The sequence below is a fragment of the Bubalus kerabau genome, chromosome 1 (genome assembly GCF_029407905.1).
Source record: "Bubalus kerabau isolate K-KA32 ecotype Philippines breed swamp buffalo chromosome 1, PCC_UOA_SB_1v2, whole genome shotgun sequence".
NCBI classification, from domain to species: Eukaryota; Metazoa; Chordata; class Mammalia; order Artiodactyla; family Bovidae; genus Bubalus; species Bubalus kerabau.
Window position 1 is genome coordinate 167,121,862 of NC_073624.1, and position 22,838 is coordinate 167,144,699.

General features: G+C 39.2%; 1 protein-coding gene across 5 annotated transcripts in view; it reads right to left on the reverse strand.

The window, feature by feature from the left end:
• PARG (poly(ADP-ribose) glycohydrolase) overlaps positions 1 to 22,838 on the reverse strand; it is a 113,077-nt gene extending 90,239 nt beyond the window's left edge. Inside the window, exons 1-7 of one of the 5 annotated variants that reach the window (XM_055538555.1) lie at positions 22,726 to 22,838; positions 18,043 to 18,109; positions 16,477 to 17,463; positions 15,436 to 15,619; positions 10,512 to 10,634; positions 10,293 to 10,376; positions 5,425 to 5,499 (exon numbers count right to left, since the gene is read on the reverse strand). In XM_055538555.1, coding sequence (XP_055394530.1) covers positions 5,425 to 5,499; positions 10,293 to 10,376; positions 10,512 to 10,634; positions 15,436 to 15,619; positions 16,477 to 17,463; positions 18,043 to 18,080 — 1,491 coding nt within the window. In that variant the 5' untranslated portion in view covers positions 18,081 to 18,109; positions 22,726 to 22,838. The other 4 variants (XM_055538538.1, XM_055538565.1, XM_055538548.1 and 1 more) reach the window with 4 other exon arrangements.

Sequence of the window (22,838 nt, forward strand, 5' to 3'; positions counted from 1 at the left end):
AGTATCTGAATAACTACAGCAAAGGCAAGAGTCACACAATCACTAAGCTGACATAAAGAATTTACTGTGTAGATATTACTTAAGATACAGACTTCATGCTGTATTTAGTAAAGAAAAAAACTGTAGCTTCCAAAGAGGAATACATTACCAGCCTAGTCACAACAAAACCTTTCAACTTTCATTTTTTCCATTATATGACTTTTAAATGTCCTCTCATTCCGAAACTCTTACCCTCTCACTCTCCACTTTTACCAGCCACATATGTAAAAAGACAAAAACAGCAGCACCCCATCCCAACCCGACTTTGTTATTTATGGCAACCTTTATGGATGAACTAACACTTCAGCAACACGTGAACCGTGAACTTTCAGATGTTCAAGCTGGTTTTAGAAAAGGCAGAGGAACCAGAGATCAAATTGCCAACATCCGCTGAATCATGGAAAAAGCAAGAGAGTTCCAGAAAAACATCTATTTCTGCTTTATTGACTATGCCAAAGCCTTTGACTGTGTGGGTCACAATAAACTGTGGAAAATTCTGAAAAAGATGGGAATACCAGACCACCTGACCTGCCTCTTGAGAAATCTACATGCAGGTCAGGAAGCAACAGTTAGAACTGGACATGGAACAACAGACTGGTTCCAAATAGGAAAAGGAGGACGTCAAGGCTGTATATTGTCATCCTGCTTATTTAACTTATATGCAGAGTACATCATGAGAAATGCTGGGCTGAAAGAAGCACAAGCTGGAATCAAGATTGCCGGGAGAAATATCAATAACCTCAGATATGCAGATGATGCCACCCTTATGGTAGAAAGTGAAGAACTAAAAAGCCTCTTGGTGAAAGCGAAAGAGGAGAGTGAAAAAGTTGGCTTAAAGCTCAACATTCAGAAAACTAAGATCATGGTATCTGGTCCCATCACTTCATGGCAAATAGATGGGGAAACAGTGGAAACAGTGGCTGACTTTATTTTTTTGGCCTCCAAAATCACTGCAGATGGCTATTGCAGCCATAAAATTAAAAGACGCTTATTCCTTGGGAGAAAAGTTATGACCAACCTAGGCAGCATATTAAAAAGCTGAGACATTACTTTGTCAACAAAGGTCCATCTAGTCAAGGCTATGGTTTCTCCAGTGGTCATGTATGGATGTGAGAGTTGGACTATAAAGAAAAGTGTGCATTGAAGAATTGATGCTTTTGAACTGTGGTGTTGGAGAAGACTCTTGAGAGTCCCTTGGACTGCAAGGAGATCCAACCAGTCCATCCTGGGTGATCAGTCCTGGGTGTTCACTGGAAGGACTGATGTTGAAGCTGAAACTCCAATACCTTGGCCACCTGATGCGAAGAGCTGACTCTTTTGAAAAGACCCTGATGCTGGGAAATATTGAGGGCAGTAGGAGAAGGGGACGACAGAGGATGAGATGGCTGGATGGCATCACTGACTCGATGGATGTGAGTCTCAGTGAACTCTGGGAGTTGATGATGGACAGGGAGGCCTGGCGTGCTGCGATTTATGGGGTCGCAAAGAGTCGGACACGACTGAGAGACTGATCTGATCTGATCTGATGCAGGTGACACCACCCTTATGGCAGAAAGTGAAGAGGAACTAAAGAGCCTCTTGATGAAAGTGAAAGAGGAGAGTGAAGAAGTTGGCTTAAAGCTCAACATTCAGAAAACTAAGATCATGGCATCCGGTCCCATCACTTCATGGGAAATAGATGGGGAAACAATGCAAACAGTGACTGACTTTATTTTCCTGGGCTTCAAAATCACTGCAGATGGTGACTGCAGCCATGAAATTAAAAGACGTTTACTCCTTGGAAGGAAAGTTATGACCAACCTAAACAGCATATTAAAAAGCAGAGACATTACTTTGTCAACAAAGGTCCGTATAGTCAAGGCTATGGTTTTTCCAGTGGTCATGTATGGATGTGGGAGTTGGACTATAAAGAAAGCTGAGTGCCGAAGAATTGATGCTTTTGAACTGTGGTGTTGGAGAAGACTCTTCAGAGTCCCTTGGACTGCAAGGAGATCCAACCAGTCCATCCTACAGGAGATCGGTCCTGGGTGTTCATTAGAAGGACTGACATTGAAGCTGCAACTCCAATACTTTGGCCACCTGATGTGAAGAGCTGACTCATTTGAAAAGACCCTGATTTGGGGAAAGATTGAGGGCAGGAGGAGAAGGGGACAACAAAGGATGAGATGGTTGGGTGGCATCACCAATTCGATGGACATGGGTTTGGGTGGACTCTTGGAGTTGGTGATGGACAGGGAGGCCTGGTGTGCTGCAGTTCATGGGGTCGCAAAGAGTTGGACACGACTGAGTGACTGAACTAAACTGAACACAAGTGAGGAAATAAGAGGCCTATTCATTCCTATTTTTCTACTGCAGACATAAAACTAAAACCGGAAAAGAAGATGAAATAGTCCCTAAAACCTTAGGTTTCCTTTCAACAACTATTCCATTTACTGAAAAAATTTACTATACAAACCAATTTTAGAATTAAAGTTCTTTATTTTGAATTGACATTTACATTTACTGTGAAATATATGTTCAAAAAGTACACAGAATATATCAAATATGGATGGCCTAATGAATGATTATAAGGCAAACATACATTTTTTAAGTACTGTCCAAGTCCAGAAGTAGAAACCAGGATCACAGAAACAGAAGCAAGCTCTCTTAAAATACCCCACCTCCACGCCCCTCTTCAATCACTACTACCTTAACATGCTGTGTGAATTTCACAAGCTAATTCACTGAGAACAAAAAGAAATAGGGCCACGGTTTATGTGAGGTGGAAGTATTTAAAGTACCTCTAAAATGCATTAATGGGCTTCTCTGGTAGCTCAGACGGTAAAGAAGCTGCCTGCAGTGCGGGAGACCTGGGTTCAATCCCTGGGCTGGGAAGATCCCCTGGGGGAGGCCATGGCACCCCACTCCAGTATTCTCGCCTGGAGAATCCCATGGATTCCAAGCACAGCACAAAACGCATTAACAGAGAAAGTTTCCTAAAATATAGGACATTTTGCTATACTTTGCTGTGAAGAATGCCAGCAATAAGTGTATTGATCCATTTAGAACACAAATTATAGAAGTGTTTGAATTTAATTTTGTGGAACACCACACAGGAGGGCCATAAAACACAGATTATTTTTTCCCAGCATTTCCAACAGCTGGCAGGGAGGAAGACCAATATTAGCATTCAAGATGCAAAAAAATACTAAATAACGGCCATTGCAAGTCGGTAGCACCTAGATACTTAATTATAAATTACAAAATAACAGATTGATTTCTGTAATCCTCCCTGGTCTCTGACAAAATAAAAAAAAGCTTAGTCAATACTTCTCACTTTCATCCTAAATAAGGGCGCTCACACAGCAGGATTACCATGATTCTGGGTCTCTTATTTCTTACACTAAATACCAGCATTTACGTAATAACTATAGCATGGAATCACACTAATGATGTTTATATTAACACCTCCTGTTCTAAGGTAGTATGAGCTTAAAAAACCTATTCCTTATAGAACTAGCCAAAGCAAGGTTTAACAAGATAAATGTTAACAGCCCCCAAATAAACTTAAGTGTAAAATATTAAAACTGATATGATGTTAAATTTAAACTTCATTTTTTTTCTTAGCAAAATAAGCCTTTCAGAGTGGAATGTGATATTTAAGTAAAGAATTCCTAAATACTGTTAATGAAAAGCAAATATAATTCATTTATAATTTAAAACCTAGCCAAACACCTGTTTCCCTTCCACTCAAGACCTCCTTTTACTCCAACTCCACGCACATATATGTCTAACTGTTTAATACTTACTTCTCACTAAGCCCTGCAATCCCGAGCAATGTTACCCCTGTGGGCTGTGGCATGGTGAAGTTCTATATTACTACATTTGGAGATTTGAAGGACAGAAAAACACGCAACCGTTTAAACATCCAAGGTCTCCTGTTAAGCACACTGACAATGGCAGAATAACAGCCATAGAGAAGAGCCTTAATATCTAGACATGATTTACACAAAGAGAATTCCTTAAATCTCTAATATTGGAATGGCTAAGCAAATGATACATCATTTGATGGAATATTATGTAACCATTAAGACTAAAAATGACGAACTTGTGCAACATAGCTTTATATTATTAATATTTTAAATATGCTTTTATATCTACATATAACTACAAAAATAGAAAAACTTAAATAAAGCAGAAATGAATATTTGGTACAACTGTGAGGACTCCCCCAACCCTCCCACAGGTTTACAAAGTAAGTAAAATCTAGAAGGTCAAAAATGTAATAACTCCTCTCTCTCGACAACTATAAAACTATCATCAGCACCTAGTAACCACCTCATTTTATGATCTACACTAAACACACCAAAACTTGCCACATATTACTCTTACAGGGCTGCTTCTGGGCAAGGTCACCAGATAAAAGAGAAACAACGTCCTGTCTGAGCAGACTGATTCAGAAGAGAGGAAAAATTACTTCCTGACCTCATAGCGAGTGACAGAGGTGTTTTAATCCATGGCATGTTTTATTGCCATCACAAGGCATCAAATACAAGCATTACTTCCTATCAAAACTAACAACTGTATCCAGTTTAAGGCATAACTACATACACAAGTGAGCATAACCAGTACACTCTAAATAAGGTCTTGTGTCAGTGTCCTGGTTTTGATGCTGAATTATACTTACTTAGGCAATCAACACTGGGGAAGGCAGAATAAAGAGTAAGTGAGACCTTCCCTGTATATTTCTTTACAATTTCCTGTGAATCTATCATATCAAAACAAAATGTTAAAAAAAAAATATATATATATACACACACACACACATATATACTGCCATTCATTCAAAGTGGATAAAACCCATTCTTCTAACAGTACTATCAGAGTGGTATTCCTCACCGTGCTGAGAGCAGACTAAATTGCTACAGACTCCTTTGGGGAATATGATTCTATAGCATAAATCCCAGGCCATAAAAGTTGTGGCTTTTGACCTAGCCATTTAATTTCTGGGAATCACCTAAAGAAACAACATCAGATTTGGGAAAACATATATATGCATTTATATACATACATATATAAAGATATTACTACACTAAAACCAAGTAAAATTGATGCAACTTTAGGTGTTTGATATGGGAATCATTAAATTCTCAAAATCTAGGCATGAAATAGTATGCAGTCATTTGATAATACTGAAAATGGTACAATAATACAATAGGAAACGCATATAATGAGAGACTAAAGCACAATTAAAAATTAGCCACACAAAAGTAACAGGAAATATTTCTGATAAAAATAAAAGATGATAATGGTGTTAGTATGACAGAATTATGTGCATTTTTCTCAAACTTCTCCATTAGAGATATTATATTAGTTTCATAGTTTAAGAAATAAGCATACTTTTACCTTATCCCAGAAATCAATCAAAGCTGTAAAGTCCCATTTCTTAGAATATGCCACATTGTATTTCAGAATAGCATCCTATGGAAAAAGCATAAATAAAAAGTCATGATACAGTAAAGTGAATTATCTAGGAATAGCCTGTCTCCTTTATGAATTATTTCCAGTATATTTCTTAATGTTGGACAAGTTTCTTCCACCATTAGCTACTCCATATCAGCAGTTATGAATGAACAGAATGCATACTAATTTTTAGTATTCACTTAAGAAAACTGAGATTAGAAAGGTCAAGTAATAGAGGGGGAAATATAATTACTCTAAAACATGTACTCAAAACAGAAGCAATATAATCCAAATGGACAAAAATTGGATCTTGGGGGTTAAAAAAAAGGAAATAGTAATAACATAGTGACTTTGGTCTTTAATAGGGTCACACCACATACACAGATATACAGTGTATTAGCATTGAGGTTTCATTAGGAGAGAAAATCAGGGAAAATCCAAAAAGGCTCCCTGGGGAAGAGAGCAATAAAGAAGAGACTGAGGTCAAACTAGTGTGCCATCTACTGGTGTGATCTTAACTGTCTGAATGCTACACGCTACACCCCTTCAGTCGTGTCGGACTCTGCGGCCCTGTGGATTGGAGCCTGCCAGGCTCCTCTGTCCATAGGATTCTCCAGGCAAGAATACTAACTGGGTTGCCATTTCCTTCTTTTCCTTAACCCTAACTGTTTGAATAGGCAGTACTTTACCTGTGGGGTAGGCATAAGACAATCCATTAGTTACACAGAAAGAACTATTATATCGCATCCTTTTAAATTTCTATTTGATTATATTTTATAATACATATTAAAATAAGAGAGAATTTATAAAAAACCATTTATAATCGCAATATACACCCCAAGATTTTTTACTGAAGTTATATGAAGTCTGAAAAACATCGTGCTAGATTATTACTATAAACCTAAACTTCCTCATCACTGAAGAAAGGTTTTAAAAGTCAACATTCTGCCAAAGAGCTTCCCGAAAAATACTTCATGTCACATCAATTATCACCAAGCATCTCGGCTAAAAGAAATGAGCCAATAAAAAAGTATATAATCTACTTCAAATAAGAAGATATCCAAGTTCCTTGAAAAAGGAAAAGAAAAGTCATCAACCATGAAATACCATGACAAGATAAACAGTTTAATTTACTCTCACAGCTATAATACATTTTCCATTAAGAAGGAAAAGATTCTAAGAATTTTTTCCCCCAAATTACTGGTATTTGATTTCAGGACCTCAAACAAAATATTAAATAGCAATGTCTGTAAGAGCACACAGATAGACAATGCATATAGTGGAACAAGCTCCTGATACACTCAACAACACAGATGAATCTCAAAGATCTTCACCTAAGTGAGAGAAGCCAGACACACGAGCATACCTCACACATGATTCCATTCAAATAAAATGAAGCCGATATTTCTGTTTTTTTTTAAAAAAGGCAGATCAACAGTTGCCCGCAGCCAGTGCAGAAAGAGGAAACGGATCACAAAGGGGTGAGAAACATCTTTGCAGGGTGGCAGCAACACTCTGTGTCTTGGCTGCAGTGAGAGCTTCAGGTGTATAAGCACATGGCAAACGCCATCAAGTTACATTCTCTAAAAGGATGTACTATCTTATATGCAAATTACTCCTCAAAGTTGGTAAGGAAAAACATTCTAAATAGCATTTATACTCTAATTCTTTAATGGAGTTGTATAATTAGCATTAACTCCTAACTCATATTTACTTTACTTCAGTCTTCAAGTCTCAAAAGTCGTCCACCAGGAGGCCTCCCAATCACCAGGAAAACCGTGTGCATGCTGAGTCGCTTCAGTCGTGTCCAACTTCATGCAATCCTATGACTGCAGCCCACCTGGCTCCTCTGTCCACAGGGATTCTCCAGGCATGAATAATGCAGTGGCTTGCCATGCTCTCTTCCAGGGGATCTTCCTGACCCAAGGATGGAGCCCGTGTCTCTTATGCCTCCTGCATTGCCAGGCAGGTTGTTTACCACTAGCCCCACCTGGGAAGCCTGGGTGCTACTCCATACAGTACTCTTAGGCGAGTGATTTTTTTTCAGTTCGTAATTCACAATAAATACAACTTAAAGCACAAAGAAGTCCATTCTTTGCAAATTATCAGACATATTATTCATAGAAATATTACAGTGTAAACCAACTTTTGAGGACACTGCTGCTTTTATAAACTTATAACATCTCTGCTGCTGCTAAGTCACTTCAGTCGTGTCCGACTCTGTGTGACCCCAGAGATGGCAGCCCACCAGACTTCCCGCCCCTGGGATTCTCCAGGCAAGAACACTGGAGTGGGTTGCCATCTAACATCTCTAATCCCTCTTAATTTGACATCAAATGGCATTAAAAAAAACAGCGAAAATATTATTATATTCTATAAGAAGGATTTAATGTTTTCCCTCCCTCTCATCGTGCTTCTTCAGCAAAGGAAACAATTACCGTTAAGTAGAGAGTAGAAAATCTGGATAGATTACTCTGTTACGCTGAATCTACCGTAAAATAAACAAGAGAGGCAAATTCAGATTAATTACCCCTTTTTAAAATAATCATGGCACACTAAGGAATTGCTAAAAAGGTGAGCAGCAACATAATTTAGAACACTATGATTATTATGTATTTGTGTTTAAAGAAAAAATATGTAAATTCTTAAATAATCCTGTTGGTAAGGCTATTAAAGGCCCTAAATTCGTGTTTTTCATATAGAGTCTGGACAGTATTCCTGATTGGTCTGCTTGTACTTGAGAGTTTATAAATGTGGTTTTGGAATGAATCAGCTCAGTTCAGTCACTCAGTCATGTCTGATTCTGTGACCCCATGGACTGCAGCATGCCAGGTTCCCTGCCCATCACCAACTCCCAGAGCTTGCCCAAATTCATGTCCATCGAATCAGTGATGCCATCCAACCATCTATACTCTGTTGACCCCTTCTCCTCCTGCCTTCAATCTTTCCCAGCATCAGGTGGCCAAAGTATTGGAGATTCAGCTTCAGTATCAGTCCTTCCAATGACTATTCAGGACTGATTTCCTTTAGGATTGACTGATTTGATCTCCGTGCAGTCCAAGGGACCCTCAAGAGTCTTCTCCAACACCACAGTTCAGAAGCATCAATTCTTTGGTGCTCAGCTTTCTTTATAGTCCAACTCTCACATCCATACGTAACTACTAGAAAAACCATAGCCTTGACTAGACAAACCTTTGTTGGCAAAGTAATGTCTCTGCTTTTTAATATGCTCTCTAGGTTTGTCATAGCTTTTCTTCCAAGGAGCAAGTGTCTTTTAATTACATGGCTGCAGTGAATTTAATTCATTCACTTTGGAATGAACACAAAGGCCAGGAAAACAACACACTGTAGAAACGAAAGCTGGTATTTTAAATAAAGAAGTACCTAAGATGCACTGCAGAACAGGAATGTCAAATTCTTAAAAACCTGGACCTAACGTATTTATTTGCAAGCTGATATTCTGCATAGAGACCCCCATCTTTCCCTCTACCAACATTCACCAACTCTGATAAGTTAAAAAGTAGTAAACACAAAGAATTTTTTCTTTATACAGTATAATTTTTAAGTTTATCAGTATACTATTCTGGGGCTCAGATATGTGTTTAAAAATCGGTGCAAAAAGCAAATACTGATTACAAATTGTCTTCACAGTGATAATGAACACAACTCAAATGATGGGTCAAAATGTTTAAAATGGAAAAAATCAAATTGATATAACTGGATATAAGTATAAAGAGATTTATTTAGTTTTATGTTTGTACATATGTAATTAATATGTGTTTATGTTTGTGCACATGTAATTAACATATTAACAATAAGTAAGCTCTGGCAGACCCTGAGAATTTCTCCCATTTAAAAAAAGTAATTTTAAGGCTGAGAAACAGTATCCCTAAGAAATGAAATTTTCAAAATATATTATGGTACATTTTTCATATGAAGGGAAAACAAGAGCTAAGGAAAAAAAAAAGGGAGCGATGGAAAAGGTACAGAAAGTTAAGAATAACTTGTAAGTATAAATGAAAAATCAGTATAAAATCTAAGAAACAGTACCTAACAAATTAATTTCTCAAAGAGAACAAAGCCAGTTTTACAGAAGTATAAAAAATCTGTTTATAGTTGTAAAAGCTTTTAAAAGCTTATATAAGGCTATAGTGCCAAAAATAAACATATACTCAAAACAATCTAATAGCTGCCCTTACGGACTTAAACGAAATATTTCTTAAATCAAAAAAATAAATTATTGCCAAAATGTAAGATTAATAAATTATGAAACTGCTAGAAGCTGTTATTAAAAGCAATAAAAAGTACAATGTTTAATCATTAGCAAACTCAGCTTCCCTTCGGGCAAACAATGCTGAAGTCGTAATTCTTCCCTGATTTACTTTTAAAGACATTTCAGAAGCAGGGTAATTCTAAAACAAAAAGCAAAGCAAAGCCCAGGATCAAAGGAAATTGGATGGGGAATCAAGAAACAGGTCTTATTTCTGGTTCTCCAAATTATTCCGTGTGGCTCCAGGCAAGTCATTTACAACTCTCAATTCTTCTACTCATTGCCTAGAGACGGAGTATAAACCAAGAATGTCTCTAAAGAGAGTTCCTCAGGAAGCAAGCACTTTGCATATAAATAATGCTGTTACCTAAGTCTGTTAAAGATCAAACAACATCTCTGAAGGAAAAGACCAGGGCTCATCTCTAAGAACTACATGTAAGAGACAAAAATTACAAAAGAACACACCTTCAAGTTTTGGGATCGAACCAGGGCTCATCTCTAAGAACTACACGTAAGAGACAAAAATTACAGAAGAACACACCTTCAGGTTCTGGGGCCGAGAGAACCTGTTGAGAAGTGCAGTCTGAATGAGTTCCCACCGGCTCCCTGCAGTTCGCTCACCATTCTTTAAGGAAAAGAAAAACATGAAGAAACTATTCCAAGTTCTCTTTAACATGGCAGAATCAGAAGCCAAACAGCAAGCATTAAAATATCTTTCAGAGACTAAAAGAACATGAGTTCTGTTCAGTGTTGTTCTCACCTCATCTTCCACAGGGTACAAGTTTTGTTCTGAACAAGGCATCTTAACATGCTTGTTGTCCCACAAATCTTTAAAATGTGTTGGGAAAGGTTTAGGAACTTCTCCTATTCGCAAAAGATCTACCTGAAATGCAAGAAAACTGTAAGTGCATAAAAACTAGGCATATCTTCTGTAAAATAATCCAAAGAAATCAGCTGAAGTAAATGCTATAAAAATACAGACCAGCTCCTAGGCAAGAAATCTCGTTAAGTCTTTTTCAGCTGTTCCCACTCCTTACCTTCAGTTAGTTTCCAAATCATCGTGTCCTGGGCACTCTACCTTCATCCCATCCAGTTCCCTGGGCCTTATTAATCCTTGACTGAATTTCTGGTAACAGCTTTCTATCCCTCTCCCTAACTCCCAACTGCTCCCAGATACATTCATCCCACATAAAACCCTTCTCCCAACTTGGTAATTATATTATCTTTCTAAAGTATCCCCAACCTTCTAATCCTATAATGGCTCCCTTCTGCCTATATAGATTCTAAATGATTCCAATTTTTAACATCCTCTTTTACCCAAAACACTATCTATTTAAACATCAACCTTCAATACTCAGCTCAATTTTCATTTCCTATAAGAAGTCTTTAAAAACTTTCTAATAGGCAGTAAGCTTATTCTCTCATTTTATTGGCTCATCATCATACTAGAGCACAATTTTCCCCCTCCTGCACTGGACTCTAAACTTAAGAATAATAACTATATTAACTTTGTATTTTGAGTATTCACACTGAGCCAAACATGTATGTTTTTAATATGTGTTAAGTGTTTATATATGTACAGTTGATCTTTGAACAACATGGGTTTGAACTGCGCAGGTCCACTTACACAATTATCTTTTTCAATAAATACATACCATAGCACCGCACAATCAGCAGTTGATTGAATTGCTGAATGTGGAACCTCAGATACGGAGGGCCAACTGTAAGTTATACTCAGATTTTTGACTGCCCAGAAGGTCGGCACCCTAACCCTCAAACTATTCAAGGGTCAACTATATATACACACACATTGTTGCTGCTGTTCAGTTGTTAAGTCGTATCCGACTCCGTGTGACCCTGTGGGCTGCAGCACACCAGGCTTCTCTGTCTTCCAACTACCTCCTGGAGTTTGCGCAAATTCACGTCCACTGAGTTGGTGATGCTATCTAATCATCTCATCCTCTGCTGCCCCCTTCTCCTTTTGCCTGAAATGTGTATATATGCACGTGGATAAATATATACATATATATTATATATATATATATTCAAGGTTCATCCATACTATAGCATGAATCAGAACTTCACTGAAGATCATCAAATAATTACACAAATAAATATAAAATTTCTACTGTAAGATGCTATAAATGAGAGGTTCATAATGCCACAAGAATCTTTCTAGACAACTTTAACTTACATGGTGAGCTCAGGGAATCCTTTGAAGAAGTAGCAATTGAGCTCAACTCCAAAGGTGAAAAAGAAGTAGGAAAAGGTGAAAGAGAAAAAAAAAAGGAACTGCCTATGGAAGGAAAGACTGTTAAATAGGCAGCTTCATTAAAAGCCTGCAACCCAAGAGAAATAAACTTGTAGGCCTTTTATACAGGTAACCATTAAAACCACAAGTGTGTGTAAGACTACTCCAAGAGAGGAAAAAATAAGAGGACCTATGAAAAAGTCCTGGAGAACTCTAACGTTTAAACGCCACATGTAGAAAAAAAGCGAAAAGGAATAAAGCAAGGGTTTAAGGAGGCAGGAAGAAAATCAGGAATATATGGTGTCAAAGAAGCCAAAGGATGAGAATATTCCAAGGAGGAAACAATAAGGGACGTTCAAGAGTCAAGAGTGGCTGAGACACCAATCCTGCCAACCCATCAATCCATATGGGGACCCCAAAGGTGACTGTGAAGATCGTCCATGTAATCTAAGGTGACAAAAACAGGTACCAGTAGAGCTCCACACATAGGGGAACATAATATATGAGAATATACGTATCTTTGGGTGTCTGTAGTTTAAATATGTGTATGCATGTGTATAGCACATGCCTATACATGTGTTTGCCTATATGTGTGTACATGTTTGTGTGTGAGTGTGTGTTGTATGCATGAGTGCATTTACAGATAATCAAGCATTATCATGTCCATGCAATTTCAGATTATCTTTCATTTCTAACACTAGGTGTCAGCTTTATATTATGACTTCAAATGCTGTAACTATTAATATCTGGCATCTTAGAAATGTAACTAAGGACTTCTATTTAACAACTATTAATTATACATGTAGCATACTACTACCATATTCAGGAAAAAGAATCTGGAAGAAAACACACCAAATTCTTAAACATTTTTCATTGACCCTGTATTACTTTTGTAATAAAACTTTTATAAATTCATTGGATATTTGACAAACAGTAATTACAGAGATTAATTAATGACGGTATAAGATGCTTCAGGTTTTCTTTGTGGGCAGTGGGAGAGAGGAAGCAGGAAAAGTCAAAATATCACTTATTTCTCCTGATCAATCTTTTTTCCAAATCTTAACCATTAACATCTTGTCAGTCACTAAGCCTTTTCTTAATTTCACACACATTATCAATGCCTCCTTTTCCCCATCACCCATACTACAGAATTCACAGTGTCCTATCAATATAATCTCAAAACAATTTGCATTTATTCTTTTATATGCCCACAATTACTACCCTGTCTCAGTTATTTCCAAACTTTTTCAAAGAGCAGAACTCTTTTTTTCCCTACGAATTCTAATACAAAATCATTATATTTAAATAAAAGCTATTGTAATAAATATAATTTTTAGAGTGACTTTACTTATTCTATAGCAAAGAGACTAACTGAAGGACTATGAAATTGAGAGAGATGACAGCTAAAGCTTTCATCAATCTATTTATTCTCTCATCCAATAGTAAGAAAATCCTATCCGCACACCTAAACAGCTGGCAGATGGTAACTTTTTTACACTGTTATTTTGATGTTTAAGGAAATGCTTCAAACAGCAGTAGCAAGAGAACCCTGATTCTATGACCTGCACAAAAATGAGTTCTCTTGGTAAAACCTGCTGGCTAAAATATGGTATTAAGCAAAACAAACAAACAAACAAAAAAAACGGTATTAAGCATTTTTAAAAGTTAACACACGTTAATTCTTTCATAAGACGTTTTTCATAGTTAAATATACAGTTTAGAAAAGAAATTTGAGTCAATATCAAAAGAAGCCCTGAGCCACTCTCATGAAGCACAATTTGATCATCACTGTTTGCTTCCTCTTCATCTCTTAACCAAGCTCTTACCTTTTCCTGTTTCCAATGTATCCTCTCTTCAGTAATCCTTACATATAGCCGTCTGATCAACCTTGCTATGTATGTAGTACAACTATTGTCTGCACAGACATTTCCATGATTTCCAATTCTTATAGATTCAATTTCTTAGAGACTCAGATTCTGATACCTAAAGCCCTCTACAAATGGACCCAAACTACTTTTCAAGTCTTCTCTTCCACCATTTTCCATCCAAATACTCAGTTCCAGCAAATCAACTGCTTTCCATTTGTAAAAGTTTTAAACTGCACAGCCTTTTCCTATAAAGGTTATATATCTATCTGGAATTCCCTTGCCTTACTAACTCCATTTCAGAAATTTCCTCTCATCTTTAAGAACTCAGCTCAAACTCCACCACCCTGCTCAATGTCACTTTTACCTAACCACACTAATGAATTCTGCACTTCAGAATATTTAATCACATGAAGGCGATGGCACCCCACTCCAGTACTCTTGCCTGGAGAATCCCATGGGCAGAGGAGCCTGGTGGGCTGCCTGCTATGGGGTCACACAGAGCTGGACACGACTGAAGCGACTTAGCAGCAGCAGCAGCAGGCTAAGTTGTATAAGAACAGAGATTTTTTTTAAGTAGCCCCTGTGAAATCTAGTATAGAATCTAATAAATGAGATGAATAATCCTGCATGGGTTCTTTTTTTTGTTGTTTTTGTTGGCCATGCCACATGGCTTGTGGGATGTTCATTTCCCGACCAGGAATCAAACCCAGGCCCACGGCAGTGAAAGCGCTGAGTCCTCACCACTGGCGAGCCAGAGAATTCCTAAAATATGAATATTTAAAACTACTCTAAGAGTGACAGACATATTCTAAGATTGGATTACGGTAATGGTTGCCTAACTCAGTAAACTAACTAAATATAACTAAACACTTAAAATGCTCAATAAAGTTTTTCTGGTTTTTTTTTTTAAAAAGAACCCATGAAAAGTATGAAAGAGGTTACCAGGGTGAGTGAGGAATGAGACGTTACTATTTAGTAGGCAGAGCTTATGTGCAGGAAGGTGAACAATTCCTGGAAATGAACAGTGGTAATGGCTGTCCAACACTGCCACTGAAATGGACACGTAAAAAATGATTACGTTGGTCAACTTCGTATTACATACATTTAACCACAGATTTTTTAAAATGAGGTTGGTTTTAGAAATGCTGAGTTTGAGATACCTAAGGGACAGCGATGGGGATGTCTAGAAGAATCTAGAGCTCAGAAAGAGGACAAAACTGGAGAATAATTTGAGAATACTAAACAACATACAATTTTGAGTTTTAGTATCTAACATGTAGTGGGTACTCAATAAATACTGTCAATTGAATTTTTTAATTCAATAAATTTTCTTAACACTACAGAATATTCAATACCCTCAGCAGTTAACAGTGATTCATCTTACGGATTTGCTAAGTACCGTGTTAAGTAACCTATCATTATATTTCTCTATTCTATAAACTTCTCAGTACTTTATATACACAGAAAAGAGCAACATTTTTTATGCATTGGTCTGTTTTTCACAAGTATCACAATAAATTGAAACTTAGCACCTTCTCTCTTTATAGGTAAGAGGTAATATCTACCCGAATAGTCACTGTGTGATTGGCAGATGGTCTCAAGGGAGGCAGCCGGATCCCACACCTTGGCATTCTTCTCATCTCCTCAATAGGAGTTCCAAGCCATTTCTTATCTGGAGAAAGGTGAGGTGGAATGTATTTAGGGATCTTCCTTTCTGTTCTTTGATGTTTCATTTCACATTGTTCTTTTCTAAGATCAAAACATATATATTCAATCACAAACCACTCACTGTTTAAATTCACTTAGATACACAAATAAAAACACTTACCCAGAAGTTATTGTTTAAAATGTGCCAAACTTGCTCTTTCTCCTTGGTATTTAGAAAAAACAAAACAACAAAAAACCTTATAAGGCTTACAGTAAAACCCAAGAGCTTATTTTCAATAGTCTGTGGAAGGAATTTCCAAACACATGTAAATCACCTTCTGAAAAAAGGGGCCTTGTAAAACAGGTACACTGCCAAACAAGTCATGGCTCAGAGTATCAGCTACTTCTTAGGACTCTAGACAAGAATTTTCAATGAAGTGAACTTACTATGGCATGCTTGCCATAAGAGATCACAAAAATTATGGAGTGGGCTTTAAGATAATTTTTATACTCACATTTTTTTGTAATCATACAAGCTGGGATTTAAATCCCAGCTTTACTCCCCACAAGTTACGTAATTTCAGTGAATTTTCTGACCAATTTCAGTTTCCTCATTTGTGAAGTGAGTGCAGTACCACCTGCCTGCTGCCAGAGCGCCAGAGACAATGCATATACAGCAGCCCAAGGTAACAGTGGTTACTATCGCATTTATGGTCGAGCAATTCCCATAGATCTCAGAAGGAAGGTCACGAGACTAAGACCTGATGATTTACTTCTTTTCTGTTTCTGTGATTTTTAGAATTTAACATTTGAGTCTAAGTTTAAATTATGCATTATTAATTAATAAGAAAGACAACTATTTCTTGCCTTCAGTGCAAACCATAACTTTGTGAAACTCCCCCTCACAAAATTATATAACACATTACCCTATTGAAGACACTCTTGATGGTAAAAATTACCTTTTGTCCTCTGCTTTGGGCACTCTCATGAAATGATCTGTGATTTTAGAATCCTTTCTCCCATGTTGCTTAGAATTTCTGCACTCTACATTCAGGCTAGAAGTACTTCCAGGTCGTTTGGCATTCACATCATTCATTCCAGCTCGACTCTCTCCTCCTTCAAATTGGAAATGTAATCGAATCTCACCTCCCTTAGCAGAGGACCGCTTCCTCAACTCAGTGTCAGCTTCTCTTGGTTGGAACCTTAAAGGTTTATTTGCTATTTGAGCAGAACTGCTATCTTCCTGTTCATCAAAACCTGGACTTGTCTCTTCATCTGCTTCTGAATCCTGGCAACTATTTTTGGAATTATCTACATCCATTGGTGACTCAGGTTCACTTTCTTTCTCAAATGGAGGAGAATTTCCTAGACTACTTTCTTGTCTATTCAATCTGTTGGCATTTTTCAGTCCAGTACCAACATCCTCAGAGCCAGTGTCCGACAAGGGGCTCTCCGGCACCACGTCTGGCTCTTCCTGCTGACACCCTGCACAGGCTTCTGCAGGACGGCAAGCCTTGCCACACTTCTGGTGGCTTTTGGCTTCTCTGCCCTGTTCATCTTCCATCGTCTGCTTTGCATTCGCAAGCTTTACATGTGTCAAAAACTGTTGATTATCTCTACTCTCCTCACTATTTGTGTCACTGTGATCATCATTTGGGGGTGACTGATCAACATTAGCATTACTGAACTGCTCTGGTACCAGAGTTACTGCCGGAGGTTCACTTTCCAAAAGCCGTTCTGAGTGCTTCCCTTCATTCTGCCACTTACACATAGCCGCAGTCTGATGCTGCTTCAAATACTGTGTACCTTTTTCAACTGGTGACTTATCGAAGCCTAGCTGAGAAACATTTTCTAATTTTTCCATGTTATGTTGATAAAAGTTATCTTTTTGTACAGAACTCATCATGGATTCTTCTCTTGTATTGTTGTTTTCTTTACTATGCAAACTGTAAAACAGAAAGAATGATACAACAGAACTTACGACACAATAGAAAGAATTTACAACACAAAAAAGTCACTTACCCAAACACATTCCTACAATGTCACAGCAATAATTAAACTTGTGATTACCTGAGCATACAGCATGCTCTTTCATGACTCCATACCTTGGCACATTTGCCCATAATGCCCTTTTCCCAACTGTGTGCCTGGCAAACACCAGCTAGAATGCAGTGTTACACTTCATTCACCTCCTGCGCAGCCTTCCTTGCAAAGGTAAAGCTGACTGTCCGTTCTGCATGTAACCACCACTGCGCCTCGTTTATGTCTTTGCTGCGGCGTTGATCACACGTGTAAGAATCACGTGCTTCTGGTGTCTGTCAGCACCACTACACTGTAAGCCTCTTAAAGACAGAGACTACTGCGTTTTCATCTCTAATCTCAAGCATACTAACCATCCCTGGGGCACAGCATCAACGGAAATGCCAACAAAGATGTGAAAGCAAAAAGGAGAGAAACAGCATGAAACACAACACAGCATCCATACATCACGTTACTCATCCCTCTAGATAAGCACGTTTCTGTACCTTTCTGATTCCACTGTCTTGATTCCTTTAGTGTCCATCCAACTGGTTATAGTCTTCTGTTTGAAAACTGTAAAGAAAAGAAAAATCTATGTGCATGCATACCTTCAAAGAGAAAACACCTATAGCAGCAGATACACATGGAAGGCATTAAGCTAGGTTCTGTGGATTAAAAAAAGATTAATCATTCCTTCCTCATGCAAGCAACGGGAGAAAATACAGGAACATAAATATAAATACATTTCGCAGAGAAGAGAAAGTGACCAGACCTTAGAAGAACTGGTCTAACGGATGAGGCTACAGCCACTGAAACCAGCTTGTCTGCTTAGTCGCTCATTGTCCGACTCTTTGGGACCCTTTGGACTAAACAGCCTGCCAGGCTCCTCTGTCCATGGGATTTTTCAGGCAAGAGAACGGGAGGGGGTTGCCACTTCCTTCTCCAGGGGATCTTCTGGACCTAGGGATCGAACCCACACTGCTGTGTCTCCTGCACTGCAGGCGGATTCTTCAGCTAGGTCCAAACCCTGGCTCTCCTCTGACTTCCTGTGTTTCGTGAAGGGCCGCTTCTCTGTGTCTCAGACTCCTCATCAGTAGACGTGCAAATTAATAGTGTCTCTCTTGGGTTATTGTGAGGCTTAAATTAAGCAACAACCATTGCAAACTGCTTACCATATGCTCAGTACATGTTCCTTATTAGTTAGTAGTGGTATTAAAAGAGATCCTAAGGGAGGTCCCTGGTGGTCTAGTGTTTAGGATTCGGCACTTTCACTGACCTGGTCCAGGCCAAAATAATAATAATAATAGATTTTAAAAGTAAAATGAAGTCAAAAAGACCCTGATAAGAAATTAAGATATTTCTGAGGAAAGGACTACTTTAGGGAATTGAAGAAAGTGGGATCATCTGATAAACAGTTCTTGAAGAATAAACATGCAGTCACATTAAGGGAAAAAATCAGAAGCAACAGAACCAATGGTAGAGAAATATTAAAAGAAAATATGGCTGAAAGGTCAGCAAGGAACCACAGAGATTCCTGAAAAACGCACAAAGAGAGGTACAAAATCATGTCAAAAATCACATTCAGAGCTGTAATGCCAGAATTCAAATCTAGGAGGCTTCCAGTCAGGCAGGATACACAGCCTAGACAGCTGGTGTGAAGGGGCAAGAAGCAAGAGTCTATCGTAAGAAGCGATGAGGAAGGTACTGGTCTAGGTCAGCGGTTCCCAAACCTACTGAATCATCAGAAGGCTAACAACAAACGGATCCAAGGACCACATCTAGACCTTCTGAATGAAAATCTATATGTGATCATGGAGGTATGAGGGGAGGTGGATTCTGTATTTTTTTCCCCCTAAAAAGTGGTTCTGATGATCAGCAAAGTTGAAGAAATGTTGGTCAAGATCCAAAACTAGTCCTGTCTTTGTAAGACTAGAGAATAAAAGCTGAGAAGTGAGAGTCACGACAAATTTCAAAATGACAGAGGTTAAAAGTGACACTAAACTTTAAGCTTGAGACTTGAAGGATGGTCAGAACATTAAATGGAAATGCAGACAATAAGAGAACTGGATGTAGGGGGCAGATATGGTTGGGTCGATATGAACACATTAAATTTGAAATGCCAAAGAGATAACTAGACAGATGACCAGCAGATAGTAGCAAAAGAGTTAATGGTTCAGCAAGGTACATATACCATAAATAAATGCAAACCAAATTTATATAAACATTAGAAATTTAAGCATGCTTTCAAAATTTAATGTATTGCATATGGATTACATGTATATAACATTTTAGTATGACAGTGAAAGTGTGAGTTGCTCAGTTGTATCTGACTCTTTGTGACCCCATGGTCTATAGCCACCAAGCTCTTCTGTCCAAGGAATTCTCCAGGCAAGAATACTAGAGTGGGTTGCCATTCCCTTCTCCAGGGGATCTTCTTGACCTAGCAATCGAACCCAGGTCTCCTGCACTGCAGGCAGATTTTTTTCCATCTGAGCCACCAGAGAAGCTCTTTAAGATAAAGAAAACATAAAATCTTGAACATTCTCAACTACTGTCTAAATTGCAATGTAAGAATGTAGGCACCTTAGGTCACAAACCCTTCTTATCTACCCAAGTCCCTTCAAACACCGTAACATGAGACGCCGTCCCAGATACAGGAAAATCAATCATTTATTTATCACTGTATTTGAGTGCCATATAATTCACATTTTATACTAAATACTAACATTCTAACTAGTCAAAATCTTTTATCAGCACTTTGAAAATCATTTCTGTCACAAAAACTGTACATATATATATTTGATATTTCTTATTAAACACCACGACTTTAGTGATTTTATGAAGTTAATACTTCTACAGCAAATTAGACTTCAGAGAAAAAATTAATTCCAGTCACAAAAGAGAGAATGAACCAGTTGATTCTGAAACTTTTTCTACAGTTCCATCTTCTCTATTTAATTTCATTATATCAAACACAGCAGATATAGAAAACCCTCAAAGTACAAACCAGCAATGGGCAAAAACATCCATTTTTTGAGTCGGTATAGAATTTAAAATACCTTTCTCCATAACTGTAAAGATTTGATGGTGTGATATGACTAGGTTCCTATAGCACACACGGAGCATGGCACGCTGATGACAAGGCAACTGAACCTAAAGGGTGCAGGCAACATCATTTCCTAAAACGATGAAGAGCGTGACAGTGAAGCTGGAGGGGAGGGCGTCTCCTGCTGTTCTGACACTGAGAATGTGTTCTCTCTCTGGCTCCAGGCTTCCTGTTATAATTCCTGAAGCCTGAGAACAGGGTGAAGGAGGAGAAGCAAGAGGCTGCTGCTGCTAAGTCACTTCAGTCATGTCCTACTCTGTGTGACCCCATAGACGGCATCCCACCAGGCTCCTCTGTCCCTGGGATTCTCCAGGCAAGAATACTGGAGTGGGCTGCCATTTCCTTCTCCAATCCACGCATGCATGCTAAGTCGCTTCAGTCGTGTCCGACTCTATGCGGCCCCATAGACAGCAGCCCACCAGGCTCCTCTGTCCACGGAACTCTTTAAGCAAGAGTACTGGAGGGGGTTGCCATTTCCTTCTCCAACTACTGCCTGCAACCAAGTATAAATCATTATTTCCCATCTAGACTAACTCCTTAACTAGTCTTGGGCCTGCACTTCTGCTCCCTTTCAATCCATTCTTCATTTTCCACACACTATCAACAAAGATCTTTAAACCATGTATGTTTTAGTAAATATATATTTAAAAAATATATATCCAATCAAGTCACTCTCCTATTGAAGCCTTTTAATAGTTTCTTCGGAGAAGGCGATGGCACCCCACTCCAGTACTCTTGCCTGGAAAATCCCATGGACGGAGGAGCCTGGAAGGCTGCAGTCCATGGGGTCGCATAGTTTCTTATTGCCCTTAGAAATAAAGCTCAAAACCCTCAGCATGCCCAGTATGACCTGATCTTTGCCTCTCTCTCTGCAACCCCACCTCTCCCTACTCTCCCCTGTCCAAAATATTCATGAGCTGCATTCTGGGATCACTTCATTAACTTCTCTTCATCTAGCTAATCCCTCATTACTCTTCAGTCTACTCTTCTTTATAAGAATAAAATTCTTATCTTCTGGCTGGGAGATAATCTTTGAGCCTAGAAACTGGATTAGGTACACCTGACTCTACCATTAGTTCCGTTCCCTTATGAACTGGAACATCCATTACGCTTTATTATGTTGACTTCCGTAATCGTCCATCTCTCCTGATCGACTTTAGGGTCTGAACACAGAGACCAAGTCACTTTTATTCAACATTGTATGCCAGAGCCAAGTTTAATGCCAGCTAAGACTAACGGCTCTGCATCCAGGGACTAAGAATCTAAATTGAGATAAGCTATGATATTTTTTTGTAGCTTTCTTTTCATCTAGAGGCTGAAGCTTCACATCCACAATTAAACTTCCTTAACAGCAGCAGCAACGACTAAAGCAATTACTCAAACCCGAAAAAAGAAAACAGGTGGAGTATCTTACCACTTCCCGCCCGGTAAGTGACTGTTCATCAAGGTTTCTCACACCACCAATCGCCGTGGGAAAAATGCGACCCTATTCTCCCAGTAGTGGCCTTGGGGGCTCAGCAAGGGGACCTCAGAGTTCAGAGTGGTGTACACAAGACTAGAAAGCGGGGAGGAAGGTGCTGGCGTCCCTGGCTCTTGAGATGGACCAAAAAGAGGTTTGGGCCAGAAGTACAAAGAGCTTTATTTCCCCACGTACCAAGAGAGGTGGCGCTGCCTCGGTGCTGTCCCGCCCGGCCCGGGGCGCAGCCTGACGAGGACGGCGGGACCCTGAACTGCACCGGAGCGTCCTTGGACTCGAGGACGCGCCTCTGCCTGCCGGGGAAGCTCCCGGCGTCCGAGGCGGCCGGCGGAGAAGTTGCAGCGGCGTCCCAGCGGGGTCGCTTGGTGCAGGGCTCACAGCCGGGGCCCGCACTCATGCTGGGACCCGCAGCACTGAGTCTCCGGGCCAGCCCGGGCGTAGAGCCTCATTCACTAACCCTGGGAGGGACGGACTGCGCCCCCTCCTCGGTGCCTCCCGGCACCATGCCCCCTCTGCCGCTGACTGCTTCTGCAGCTCCTGCTCTGACAGCCTCCCGAACCAGGCCCTATCCAGACGCCTGCCTTCCCTCTTCCACCGGCACCCTACCAGCCTCAGGATGAGCCGTTCTGATTCTGGCTTCGTTCACTTTCCCACCACCGGAAAGCTGCCGTCAGGTACTTCCGGCTTCCGGGACGTACGCTGTCGCAAACCGGAAGTGT